At 44.2% G+C, this 13,948-nt stretch overlaps 1 protein-coding gene across 1 annotated transcript in view; it reads left to right on the top strand.

Annotated features, from left to right (window-relative positions):
• COLEC12 (collectin subfamily member 12) overlaps positions 1 to 13,948 on the top strand; it is a 40,398-nt gene that overhangs the window by 8,477 nt on the left and 17,973 nt on the right. The window contains exons 3-7 of the mRNA XM_081802544.1: positions 1,065 to 1,163; positions 1,894 to 2,940; positions 3,831 to 3,915; positions 5,665 to 5,719; positions 11,090 to 11,279. Coding sequence (XP_081658670.1) covers positions 1,065 to 1,163; positions 1,894 to 2,940; positions 3,831 to 3,915; positions 5,665 to 5,719; positions 11,090 to 11,279 — 1,476 coding nt within the window. The remainder of the gene's footprint in view (positions 1 to 1,064; positions 1,164 to 1,893; positions 2,941 to 3,830; positions 3,916 to 5,664; positions 5,720 to 11,089; positions 11,280 to 13,948) is intronic.

Below are 13,948 nucleotides of genomic sequence, written 5' to 3'. Positions count from 1 at the left end.
AAAGTACTCAACATCGCTCGGCATCAGGGAAATCCAAATCAAAACCTCAATGAGGTTTTGACACTAGTCAAACACTAGTCAGAATGGCTAAAATTAACAAGTCAGGAAATGACAGATGTTGGCGGGGATGCGGAGAAAGGGGAGCCCTCCTACACTGTTGGTGGGAATGCAAGCTGGGGCAGCCACTCTGGAAAACAGTATGGAGGTTCCTCAAAAAGTTGAAAATAGAGCTACCATATGATCCAGCAATTGCACTACTGGGTATTTACCCCAAAGATACAAATGTAGAGAAACACACTCTTACACAGTATTTTAGAAAGAAACTTGTATTCACAACCATAAAGAATTACTGCCTTCCAAGAACAAATAAGAACAGGAGCTTTTATTTAACACTGTATCACTAACTCTTTCCCTTTCAGGTACAATCAAAAAAATGCTGCTAAAAAAAAAAAATTCTTCTTCATGAATAATTGTCTGGAAACCCACGTAGGCATCTTCTTGGGAAATGATAAAGTGCAGATTCGCTTGTCACTAAGGAGAAGCAGACTTTTCAGGCTTCATGAAAGAGTGACAAACACTCTTGACTTTCTTTCCCTTCCTTCTACAAAGACTGTTTATAGAAGTAAGCTAGGTGTTCTTTACTATGGACTTTCCTTCCAGATAAGTGCATACCACCTTCTAGGAATGGCAGGGAGCCTGATAAGTGATAAAATTTTGTAAATGATCACAGTGTTATACCTCCATCTATGAAAATTACTTTAGAAAATAATACAGATTGAGGGCTTATATAATAAAACTGAGCTCCCAACAACATCTAACACATCCAAGGCAATACAGAATCCTAAGAACAGTTAAGAACATACAATTCTCAACCAAGTAAACTACCACTGGGTTTTGTGACAAGTTATTTTTCTAAAAGAATGGCTTTTTCCCCATATTTGATTTCATTTATACTTTTTGTTTCAATCTGTTTCCTTTATTCTCTAATGAAATGTTTTTTTGTTGAAACTGAAAAATAAAATGTGAGCAGGTGTGTGTACTAATCCTTAATTCCCAAATCTTAGTTGTAGAAAAAATGGACAATGTTACGGGTGGCATGGAGACATCTCGCCAAACCTATGATGACAAGCTAACAGCAGTGGAAAGCGACCTGAAAAAATTAGGTAATCTGCAACAAGAATGAACAGTGCATTAAACTAAATCCTCTAATTCTATGTTAAATGACCTCAGCTATTTAGAATGATACTACTATAAATTCACATTCACCCAGAAGGTTGTTAAATTTTTGTGTTGTGTGTTGAGTCTTTCCTCATGATTTAATTTAAAGACTTATACATTTTAATGTTAAGGAGCAATTTTGGAGCTGAATTCTTCCCCAAAAAACCACTCTGTGCCAATTAAAATCTGAAGACGAATCCTGATTAGAAAGGACCACAAATACACTTTAATAAAAGCTCTTTTATAAAATGTTCAGTAAATTCCTATTTGAAATATTCTAGACTGCATAGAAGAGTTATAGAAATCAATTTTAAAAAATTAAAAAATTATTTCTATCCTTTGATTTTTGTTTTTGTTTTTTTGGGGAAGAATTAATGGTGAATTTAATAAACAGTAGGTTATTTCCTTCTTGACACCCTGTCCAGTGCTCTAGAATCTGGCAAAATCCCCCTCCTTCTTTGAGAAAAGTGCTTACAAAATTAGCACCCCTCCCAATTTCCCAGGACCCAGTTTTAATAGGTATGTGGGTTTTACTAATGCAGAGCACTCTGCATATACCACAAATTTTATCTCTGAAATAACAGTGCATACCAGTTAACTCTCTTCGGGATCTTTGACCTCACCTGATCATTGCTCCCTACCACCAACCTAAGTAATAAATATGTCTTATTCCAGGGGACCAAACTGGGAAGAAAGCCATGAGCACCAACTCAGAACTCTCTACCTTCAGATCAGACATACTGGATCTTCGTCAGCAGCTTCGTGAGATTACAGAGAAAACCAGCAAGAACAAAGATACTCTGGAGAAGTTACAGGCAAGTGGGGATGCACTGGTGGACAGGCAAAGTCAACTGAAAGAAACTTTGGAGAATAACTCTTTCCTCATCACCACCGTAAACAAGACCCTCCAGGCGTATAATGGCTATGTCACCAATCTGCAACAAGACACCAGCGTGCTGCAGGGCAACCTGCAGAGCCAAATGTACTCTCATAACGTGGTCATTATGAACCTCAACAACCTGAACCTGACCCAGGTGCAGCAGAGGAACCTCATCACTAATCTGCAGCGGTCTGTGGATGACACGAGCCAGGCTATCCAGCGAATCAAGAATGACTTCCAAAATCTGCAGCAGGTTTTCCTTCAAGCCAAGAAGGACACTGATTGGCTGAAGGAGAAAGTGCAGAGCTTACAGACGCTGGCTGCCAATAACTCTGCCTTGGCCAAAGCTAACAATGACACCCTGGAGGATATGAACAGCCAGCTCAATTCATTCACAGGTCAGATGGACAACATCACCACAGCCTCACAAGCCAATGAGCAGAACCTGAAAGACCTGCAGGATGTACACAAGGATGCGGAGAATAGAACGGCCATCAAGTTCAGCCAGTTGGAGGAACGCTTCCAGCTCTTTGAGACGGATATTGTGAACATCATTAGCAACATCAGTTACACTGCCCACTACCTGCGGATGCTGACCAGCAATCTGAATGAAGTCAGGACCACGTGCACAGACACACTGGCCAAACACACAGATGATCTGACCTCCTTGAATAACACACTGGCCAACATCCGTTTGGATTCTGTTTCTCTTAGGATGCAACAAGATATGATGAGGTCAAGGTTAGACACTGAAGTAGCCAACTTATCAGTGATTATGGAAGAAATGAAGCTGGTAGACTCCAAGCATGGTCAGCTTATCAAGAACTTTACAATACTGCAAGGTAAGTGAAAATTCTGAATTTATTCGTATTAGTTATTGACTACTCTATAACAAATTACCCTAAAAGTTGGCAACTTAAAACAGTAAACATTTGCTATCTCACAGTTTCTGTGGATTGGGAATTCAGGAGTGGCTTAGCTGGGTGATTCTGGCTCAGTATCTCTTGTAAGGTTGCATCAAGATATTGGCCAGGGCTGCAGTCATCTTGAAACCTTAACTGGGGCTGAGGATCTGCTTCCAAGATGACTCATTCACATGGCTCTTGGCAGGAGGCCGCAGTTGGCAAGAGACCTTGGTTCCTCACAATGTGAAATTGCTTGAGTGTTCTCACAGTATGGCAGCTGGCTGACTTCAGAGCCGGTGATCCAAGAGAAAGCACAAGAAAAAGCCACATGCCTTTTATGACCTAGCCTCAGAAGTCACACACCATCACTTCCACCATATTCTGCTCTTTAAAAATGAGTCATTAAGTCCAACCCACACTCAAGGGGAAGGTAGATTAAGCTCCATATCTTGAAAAGCATTTTAACTATGAATTTGTAGACAGCACTCAAAGGCAGTCCATTAAATATTTGCTGAATTTGGACGTTCTCAGTGCCTAGCTCTTTCAACGTCATTATAAATTGGGCTCCTTTGAAAGCAAGATTAATTTGCTTAGGTCACAGGGATTCCTATTTCTAAGTGTCATGAGCAGATGGATGGTTGGCCATCACAATATCCGTAAGGCCACAGGGGACAGAAAGAATGTGACTTGCATATAAAATCTGAGTTTTACTCTCATCCAGGGCATCCATGTAAATTGAAAATCCTTGGCTCAAATTAAGTCTCCTTCTGAAGATTTGTGGCAACCATATATTAATAGTATTTTTCAGTCATAAACTATTTTTACAGCTTTTAAGTTGAAAGGACTATGTGAAAGATGCTGTGCTAAGCACTCTGGGGTATGCAAAGAAGCCCAGATGGTCTTTGCCCTCAGGTAACTTAAAATCAAGAGAATTTTAGAGTATCAGGAGACTGCCTGTAAGCAAAATAATCCTGATTTTCAAAAAGAGGAAATAGATGTGTAGACACACTGTGTAGAATAGGGAATTTGTCTTCAAGCCTGAAACGAGATTGTTTTTAACAATATTTTGTGATATATTTGGATAATTTGTGAGCTTTCAGGAAAGCAGCAATTATCAGAATGAGTTCCCTAAGAAGGCAGGTGAACCTAATCTTATTTCTGCACATTAACAGAGTTATTAGATTATTAAACTAAGTGAATGGAAAATAGAGTATCTGGGTTTTACCAAGGCATTTGTTACTGATGCTGTTAAGAACAAGACAGAGAAAATAGGTGCTGGATTACAGCACAGTTAGGTGGATTTATTGGTGATACTGGTTTTCTATGCTATGTAACAAATTACAAACTCAGCAGCTTAGAACAACACCCATTTCTTATCTCAGAGTATCTGTGGATCAGGTGTCTGGGCAAGGCTTGTGGCCTCTGCTCAGGGCCTAACCAGGGTACCATGCCAGTGAGGGGCTGAGGTTTCATCAGAGGCTTGACTGGGGAAATTCCATTTCTATGCTCCCTCAGGTGCTTGACAGAATTCATGTCCTTGCACATGTGAGATTGAGCTTGCTGGGGTCTTTTGGGGGGAAGGAGCGGTACTGGCCTAGAGGCCTCCTGTAGACCCTTGCCATGTGACCATCTGACAACACTGCAGCTTCTTCAAAGCCGGCAAGGGAGTCTCTCGTTCCAGTATGCTGAGACAGTATTAAGTAATGTAATCTCATCTAATGTAAGTCAAGGGGAGTGACATGCCATCACCTTTGCCATGTTCTTTTGGCTAGAAGCAAGTCACAGGTTGCACGCTCACAGGGAAGGGATGACACAAGGGCATGAGTCATTGGGGGTGACCTGAGGGTGTGTCTTCCACAGAATGTGTATAAAGAATGATAGTTCAGTGAGCCCCTGTGGGGCCGGCAGCAGGTCTGGATGGCAGATGGCAGAGCCCCATTCAACAGCTTTGTCAGTGACTAGCATGAGGATATGGATGACCTGATAATCCAGTACTTGTGTGACATGAAACTATATATACTAGACCATGGATGCTAGAACCATAATCCAAAATGACCTGGAGAGGCTAGAAGAGTAAAGAGATGCCAACAAAATGAAGGAGATAGGGAATACATGTAAAATCCTGGTTGTGGTTGGAAAAGACCAAACAGACAGAGGTTGATGCGAGAACATGTGTATGAGAAGCATGGTGGTTTTAGTTGACTGTAAGCAAGTCACTGTGTCTGCCAGTGAATCTAATGTGATCTTTGATTATATCAATGAAAATACAATGTCCAAAATGAAGGAGGTGATATCTTACTCTGTTCATTATGGCAAGACTAGTCCTGGAGGATAGTGTGTACTTTGAGGGGCCCCTTTCAAGAGGGACATTCACAGACCAGCATGCTCAGAAAAATATGCCCAGGATTATGGAGTCCAGACGTGCTTGAGGAAGGATTGAAGGACCTGGGAACTTTAACCTGTAGGAGAGACTGCTTAGTGGAGAACAAGGCAGTTGTCTACAGCTATTTAAAGACTATCATGTGGAAGAAATTTTACATGACATCTGAGGGTGAAACACGGGCTAGTGGGTATTCATGAATAGAAAACGAATTTTGGTTTTATGTGATGTTCCTTTTAAAAATTGGCGTTGCCTGTAAATATAATGGCTTTCCTGAGCAGTATGGGTGTCCCAACTCCAGAGGAGATGGACAATTGCAAGTCAGGGACATTGTGGGTATGAGTCATACTCTGAATAAGGAGCAGGCTTTCAGATGATCAGAAAGTTCTTCAGTCTCAAATAAATAAATAAAATCTTTAAAAAAAAAAAAAAAAAAAAGGGCGCCTGGGTGGCTCAGTTGGTTGGGCGACTGCCTTCGGCTCAGGTCATGATCCTGTAGTTCCGGGATCGAGTCCCGCATCGGGCTCCCTGCTCGGCAGGGAGTCTGCTTCTCCCTCTGACCCTCCTCCCTCTCATGCTCTCTGTATCTCATTCTCTCTGTCTCAAATAAATAAATAAAATCTTTAAAAAAAAAGAAAGTTCTTCAGTGATTGCTTTAGTTTTTTCCTATTCTTTCTCAACTTAAATTCAAAATGAGAGCAGATCTCAGTAGTTGTGCAACAACATAAAATAAGAGCTTTCTAAATTTCTCTTGGCACTGTAAAACCTTAGAGAATCATGTTGTGGTACTCTGGATATTTTCTAGCTATAAGTTTTATAGTTTTATTATTCCATTCAATTGCTAGCTTGCCTTCTACAAGTAAACTTCTAACATATTTAGTGTGTAGACAGTGTGGCTTGGCAGCTAAGGAAGTGTATGAAAAGCTTATAGCTGAAGATTCAGACCCTGGCTTTAAATTAGTTAATGTTTCCATTATTGTGATTATTTTTATCCACTAATATTGAGTGTGAATGCACAGAATGCTTGATACAAACTCTGTAAGACAGGTACTTATTTATTTTCTTTCTTTATTTTTTTAGAGAGTGTGTGTGAGCCAGGGGTGGGGAGGGGGTTGGAGAGAGGCAGAGGGAGAGAGAGAATCTCAAGCAGGCTCCATGCCCAGCATGGAGCCCACCACGGGCATCAATCTCACAACACTAAGATCATGACCTGAGCCAAAATCAAGAGTTGGACGCTTAACCAACTGAGCCACCCGGACACCCCAGGTAAGATGGTACTTATAAGATCATCACCAGTTTATAGATGAGTAAACTAGGGTTTGGAGAAGTGTTTAAGGAACTTGCTCAAATTCACAGAGATAGGGGCGCCTGGGTGGCTCAGTCGTTAAGCGTCTGCCTTCGGCTCAGGTCATGGTCCCAGGGTCCTGGGATCGAGCCCCGCATCAGGCTCCCTGGTCAGCAGGAAGCCTGCTTCTCCCTCTCCCACTCCCCTGCTTGTGTTCCCACTCTTGCTATCTCTCTCTCTGCCAAATAAATAAAAATAAAGTCTTTAAATAAAATAAAAAAAAAATTCACAGAGATAGTAAGTAGCTAAACAGGATCTGAGCCCAGGCTGTCTGATGCCAAAGCCCATGCTGCTAATCCCATCTATATTCGCTGAAAGGACATGGCCCTCTTCCCGGTCCTCAGGTGCCCCTGAAGTAGTCTGTGAGGTCAGGGAGCTGGGATTTCATTCTAAGTGCGACAGGGAGGTTTTAGGCATGGTGGTGACATGATCTGATTTATATTTTTAAAAGGTCATTCTGGGTGCAGGGAGGGGAGTGGGGTGGGAAAAGGATAGATTATGGGGGAGCAAGCAGGGTAACAGGGGTCCACTGCAGGGTTATGGGCCAGTTATGGGTGACTTGGAGGTGAGAGAAATGGGTCTCCTCAGTCAGGAGGGGTGTTGTAGGCAGACCCAAGGGCAGCCTTGTCCTTCCCTGGCCATCAGGGCCCTGACTGGCTTCGTCTGGCCATGCTCCACTGAGGGGAGGAATCTACGGATACAAGGGGCTGTGAGTATTCAGAGCTCACATCAACCTGTTCCTGACCCCATTTGGTGCGCAGGACCCTGGGGTTTCCTACCCAACATGCTCTTAGCCCAGAGGAGCTGCCAAGGCACTGCATGTTGTAGGGGTGCTGGTGGAGATGTGTGGACAGAAATAGAGCACATGGTCAGGGGCCAGTGTACGTGGCTGGACAAGGCTGATGGGTGGATCAGTAGTGGAGGGTGAGGGAAAGAGAGGAACAGGATGTCTCCTCGATTTTTAGCTTGAGCAAGTAGGTGGATGGACAGACCGGGGAGGTGCAGGAAGAGAGGCCCGTTTAGACATATTAAGTGAAACATGTCTATTAGGAGGAGGTTTCTGACTCAGTGTTTCTAAAACACCGGAGATCCTGGCTTCTGAATGATATTTTCCTTTTCTCATTTGCCTTCCCGTAATACTTTTATCCTTGGTCTTTTCATTACCTGCGCTTCTTGTGAGTTGACCTCAGAAGTGTCTCAAGCCAACCAAGCTGCCCCCTTTCTGTTCCATCTCTTCAACTTCCTCCAGAGCAGGAATGCCCAGAGATGTTCCCAGGGAACAAGAGACTGGGGGCAGAGCTCCGTTTCCCAGTGCACTTCTCTGCTCTCTTTCCTTGATCCCTCCAGGCAGATCTCTTCCCTGACGATGAGGGAGAGATGGGATAAAGCAGGATGGAGCAGGGTTGGATTCACTTTGAATTATGTTGGCCTTGTCCCTGCAAGGTTCAGAATGCTCTGATGCTTCCTGGGAAATCCTTTTGACTCACACTTTGTGAGCCCTCATGCCTACGGGACGGCTCAGTCACAGGAGACACTGGCCTCTTGCGAAGTAGAAGCTGAGGTTGACTGCTTGCACTAAGCTAAGGTGATAACGTGGAAATAGACGTTAAACCCATGTTGAATCCCAGCAACAGTTATCTCTGTATCCGTAAACCAAAAAAACCCAAAAAACAACCTTATTAAGAAAGCCTTTTTTTGTTACAAATAATGTACATATTTGTAACAAAATGTATGACGTATGACTTCATACGTTCTAATGCACTCTTGGGTAGGAAGTTCACATCACACCCTGAGCTTTTCTCTGCAAGCTGCAGAGAACGTTAAGTTGCCCCCTCCTAGCCCAGGTGGGGGTTTCTCTTCCTATGCTCTTCTGAGAGAGGCATCAGATTGAGGGGCTGAGAACAAGAGCTCAGGAATGGGACAGACCCAGACACAGACACCAAGGTCCTCATCCTCATCTGCGTCTACCTTTTAGAGTGATGAGAACTTAATGGGCTAATGTAAATAAAGCCCTTGGTGCAGTGCCTAGCGGGTGGTTGGCTAATATGCCCACCCACGTGTAAGTTCAGCGCCTCCTCAAGATGTCCCCCCTGCTGCAGCCTCAGCCACTACCTCGAGTGGAAAACAACAGCTGCGTGTGCCCAAGGAATGAAATCGTAGGGAGGGGGTCGACATCGATTTGGGTCTCAAAGTCCTTACTGCCGGTGGCCTGGGGCCCAGCCCTGGAGAGGAATGAGACTCGGGGGCTGCCGACAGCTAGCTTCAACTCCCTTTTCAGTCCGGTGTCTGCAGAGTGCCAGGCATGCTGCTGAGCACTCGGTTCACTTGTCTGCTTTCGTTACAGCTCTCTAGGGCGGGAATTACCAGCAGTCCCCATCTGCAGGGCTGGGAACCGTGGCACAGAGAGCCGAAGGAACTTATCCCAGGTCAAGGAGCTAGTAGATGTCAGTGCTAACCTTGGATCTTTCTAGTTCCCAAACCCACGCTTTCTAGTTCCCACCCCTGCTGCCGTGTGACATGATGACATAGAACAGATGGCATGTTTGGGAGGTTGAAATGTGGGAGAGTTTATTTTCAGGAGAGCCATCGGTAGAGGTTTCAGTAAGAGATTGACATTTGAGCTGGATCTTGACAGACACATAGGAAGGTGGAAAGCATCAGGCAGGAGGCCTCAGTTTCTCTCAGTGCCCACCCCACCCACTCTTGCCACGCTTCCTCAAACAAGACCGCCTGTTGAGGACCCATCAGAGCGGCCACTGGAAGGCACAGAAGCAGACTGTGGCCAGTTGGTGAGAAATGGTGGTTTAAATATACCCTGTGGACAAGGGTGTATTTGTGGAGAAGGAGCCTCCGTGGCATTCCAGAAGGCTGTCTTAAACATGAGGTTAAGAATTAAATTATTTCTCAGAATGATTGCCAAATAATATCTTTTAAATTTCCTCAGTGAAACAAGTGCTTTGAAAGTACCTCAGTGAAACAGAATGGACTCTTTCATAACGTAGGTATTTTGGCAAATGTTTGATTAATTTAGTAGATTTTTAAATGAGAAGCAAAAAGGTCTCTGATTATATTACTAGTTTTCTCTGTCTTCCATCCTTACCACTAGAGGTTCTAAAAGCAAGTCTCCAAAATTTTGGATGGCAGTAAGAATTCAAGTGGTTTCTCTACTTTCCGTCTTGTTGGCAAACAAGTTGGAAACTTTATCTCAGGGGTAGGACACAGGGCTGAGCCCTCCCCAAGGCCCGCAGTCTGGTGTCCAAAGCAGAAACAGCACAGTGATGTAAAATCATCTGTCCTCTTTAAACTGCTTATTTGGAGGATTCAGGTGTTTAAGTTTCCCCACTCTGGAGGGTGGGGAACACGGGGAGGAGGCTTTGCTGGCAGTGAAACCCGGGCTGCTCCCAGGCCTGGTCTACGTCACAGTCAGATGTTTCAGGAGCTTGTGATGGCTTTACCAGTGCCGTGGTGGGTATCCTGGCGTTTCAGAATCTGGAGCGAGGGGGCCACTCGCTTGGCCTTGAAAGCAACTCTCAAATTTGCTTCTGAGCGGGCGTCCCACGTGCCTCCACGTGGTAGCATCAGCATATTCTCAGCTCGGAGGACAAGTTGTTACTACACACGCTTATAAATACTCTCGTGTTATTTATCTCAGTCTTTTGGTTTTAAGGCACTAGGGGTGGCGACCCACAGAGTATATTTTTATTTAGCCCAGCATTGGAAGGCCAGCTTCCTGGTCTAGCACCGTGACGGTTTTCCCAAGGCTGGGACAGCTGTGGATGAAGAAATCAGTAACGCTGTGCTTGCTGGGAGTTTATCCACAGTCATGAGTATTCAAACTTATTAAGAGTCAGATAACTTATTTGTGGTCAATGTAATGCTTTGTGTAAAAAAAATCAGTTTTTATGCTCATCCAGCTGGGAAATGCATCACAAGTAAGATTTTCAACCTTTATCAAAGGCAAAAAGTCTATCTTCTTTTGACGTCTTTTCCTTTCCTCCCCAAGATCTGGAAGTTAGCATCTGCTGATATTTTGCACTGACTGTGGAATCCATGTTTGGTGCCATTCTTAAAATAAGCCACAACTTTTGTGTGGAGTGAGTGGGGACATTTGAGAAGCAGTTCAGAGGGAAATAGCTGAACACCATCAACTACCCAGCCCCAGAAAGAAATAAGATTAATGAAAAGCTGTCATCCTAGGTAAGGGAGGTCTTGGATTCATATCAGGAGAGGAAGAGAGTGTGTCTTTGGAGTTCTGTCAGAAACCAGAGGAAGGTGTTCTCGGAGAAACAGAACTCCCTATCACATCGGTCTGTCACATCAGGAAGACAAACCCCTGAACAGTCTCTATTCCATGGGTGCAGGTAAACTCCTTTCCCATCACCTGCAAGTATAGTACCAAACCCAGTTGTGAGCAAATGAGAAACACTGATTGTTGGAAAACCCATAAAGAGAATAAGGACAAAGAATCTCTAAAGCACTTGAATTTCCCAACAGACCTTCTTAATTTTGTGGATTTCATAAGGCTAAACGTAGAACATAAAACAGAAATAGGTGAGAAAAAAAGCTGCTTTTATTTTTGCTATTATTGTATTTGTTGTGGTTGTTTTGGCCTGTTGTCAGTATTGTTCCACTAGAACCTTCCATAATGATACCTCCATTATGGAGGAATGCATATGCTACCTTCCCACTGTTAATCTCCAGGACACTGTTTCTCAACTACACAAATGAACTAAGATACTTTTTTACAGAAGATAGATTTGGCAGTGAAAATCTACCTTCCCTATCTTTACTAATACACTTAATGAGCCTCCTCGGTTTAAAAAAAAAAAAAAAACCAATCCTCAGATTGCAGATGCAGAGACCACTGGGTCAATTCTTAAATGGGAGTAGAGTTGAGAAAGACCAGTCTCCCCAGGATCATATTCCATAGCCAGGGTCATCCTGATAACGTAGATTGAGTGGAGCTGTACTTCTTAGAATGAGGTGAGGGATAAGAATCAGGCCACTGTTCCCCAGAAATCTCTCCCTTCTGGTCTCTCCTGGGGCCTAAAATGTTGGCATCAGTGCTCTAGGTCTTTGGATCTGCAACACACATTGATTTGATAAACACTGTCTGAGTAATGACTATGTAACCAGACACTGCTAGCTGCGAGTTGGGAAAGTGCCCTCAAAGAACAAACAAGTACTAAAAGATGAGAGAAAGAGGAAAAACTTCCACCTGGGAGAATTACATGGTAGGTGGACCGGAATTTTCCAGATGGATACGGGCAGAGGAAAGTCTAAGAGAAGAGATGCAGAAGTGCAGAGGATGGAATAAACACATGTTAGGCCAGGTCATGAGAGTCTTGATTTAATACCAGATGACCAAGTAGTGGGGGCTGAATATTCTAGCGCAGGTAGAGATCAGAGTTATGGGTAAGGAAGACAAATGTAGGAAAGATGCAGAGGGGGTGAATGGAGAGGAATCAAAGGTAGGAAGAGCAGTTAAGAAGTTAACCCCTACACTGGGTCATGATGAGTGACGGAAGGAAGAGATGGTTGTGATGATGTGGTGAAGGGCATATCAATAAAGTGAGGATAAGGTCAGTTTGAGACACGCCAGGTTGCAGATGCTGGCAGGACAACCCAGAAAAAGTGGACTATCAGACTATGAGATGGACATAGGGACCAGGAGAGCCGATGATAGAGAAGAGCCAACAGGAGCTGGGGGGCAGAAGTCAGTGAGTTGGGTTCAGAGAGAAAATTCTTCATTGCAAAGTCTTCTCAAGTCTCTCACTTATGGAGCAGATAACCCTAGAAAGGGACATGTTGAAACTAGTCCTAACCATTAGCATAAACTCTCTTATAGCTCAGTAGAAGGTCTGCCTTAGATAAATCCAAGGGCGATATCATGGGTAGCCTTACATAAGGAAAGCTGAGTCCAGAGCTGAGGTTCTCACTAAGAGAGAACAGAGATGGGTGGGCTCACTGGGGCCATGGATAGTGTGAATGTACAGAGGACACCCATCAAGGCCTAGAAAGGAGAGTGGGGCAGAGAGATCCCCCTACTGAGGCAGGAAGACCTACTTCACTGTTCTGTCCTGACCAGCTGGTGCGGGAGGAGTGGGGCAAGGGGATCAAAAAAAACACAGGGTGGGAGGCCCACCTACCCTTCATCTCCCTAGCACTTCTGCCCACCCAGCCTGAAAGGCTTTCCACTTCTATGGAAAGAATGAGTATGGATCTCTTACACTTACTCCTGTAGAAGAGTGAGATTTCAGAAACTCAGAAATTCTGGAGAGTAGAGTATTTGAGAACAGTGTCCTCCTAGGTACAGTCATTTCAATGTAAGAAGACCAGAATTCCTGTCCGAGCTCCACCACTACTAGACTGTGACTGTCCACATTTCATCCTCCTGGGTGTATCTGTCTTGAGGAGCTAGTGTTGAGTAAGAAGCTTGGCCTCTCTGGCTCTACATGTCCTCAAATGTGCTCTGGGAATAAAATGTCATAGATGAAGGTCAGGTGACATAACGTATGTGAAAGTACCTCGAAAACTCATTCACTCTACAAATCCTGGTTGTGGTATGTTTGCGTGCAGTTCCCTTTTGCCCCTGAGAACTTACAGAAAAAAACAACCCCAGGTTATGTGAGCTTCTCTAGGATGATAAGGGATGAACAGATATTTGCCTTCTTCCTTTGGCAATAAAATGGTGTCCTTTTTTTCTCGCCTGCCCAGTTCGATGGTCACCTGTTCTTTTTCTCTAGCCCACCTTCCCTGTTTGCATTATTAGACTAACAAACTGGGGAAGAGGACACTCTTCTCAGCCCAGCCCGTCGAGCCCTTTCCAACCAAGACCCTCTGAGCTGGTCCACAGGTGAGGGAGGCCCAGCCCCAAGGACAGCTGCATCCCCACAGCACGGTTGGTGGAGGAGACAGGAGGGCTGGGGGTGATGTGATAGAGAAGAGACTGGCTTTGGTGTGGTGAGGGAATGAGCAGGAAGGTGCCTCTCAACATTTGATGGCCTTTTTCCCCCAGCACCTTGCACAGTGCTCGGCATATAACAGGTTGTTAATAAATATTTGTTAAACTAATGAAAAGAAAAGGAAACCAGTAGGAGGGAATTCGCCATCCCAGCCTGCACGGCTTTTCTGCTGGTGACAGAACAGTCCCAGACGACTAAGGGAGCCCAAGTTAATGGTGTGAGTCACTGTGTGAAGATGTCCCTCCCCTGAAAACA

This window comes from Leptonychotes weddellii, chromosome 13, assembly GCF_054177405.1.
Source record: "Leptonychotes weddellii isolate Sample4059 chromosome 13, ASM5417740v2, whole genome shotgun sequence".
In the NCBI taxonomy this organism is placed as follows: Eukaryota; Metazoa; Chordata; class Mammalia; order Carnivora; family Phocidae; genus Leptonychotes; species Leptonychotes weddellii.
The sequence above is the reverse complement of the archived record's forward strand: the minus strand, read 5'-3'. Positions and strand labels throughout refer to the sequence as shown.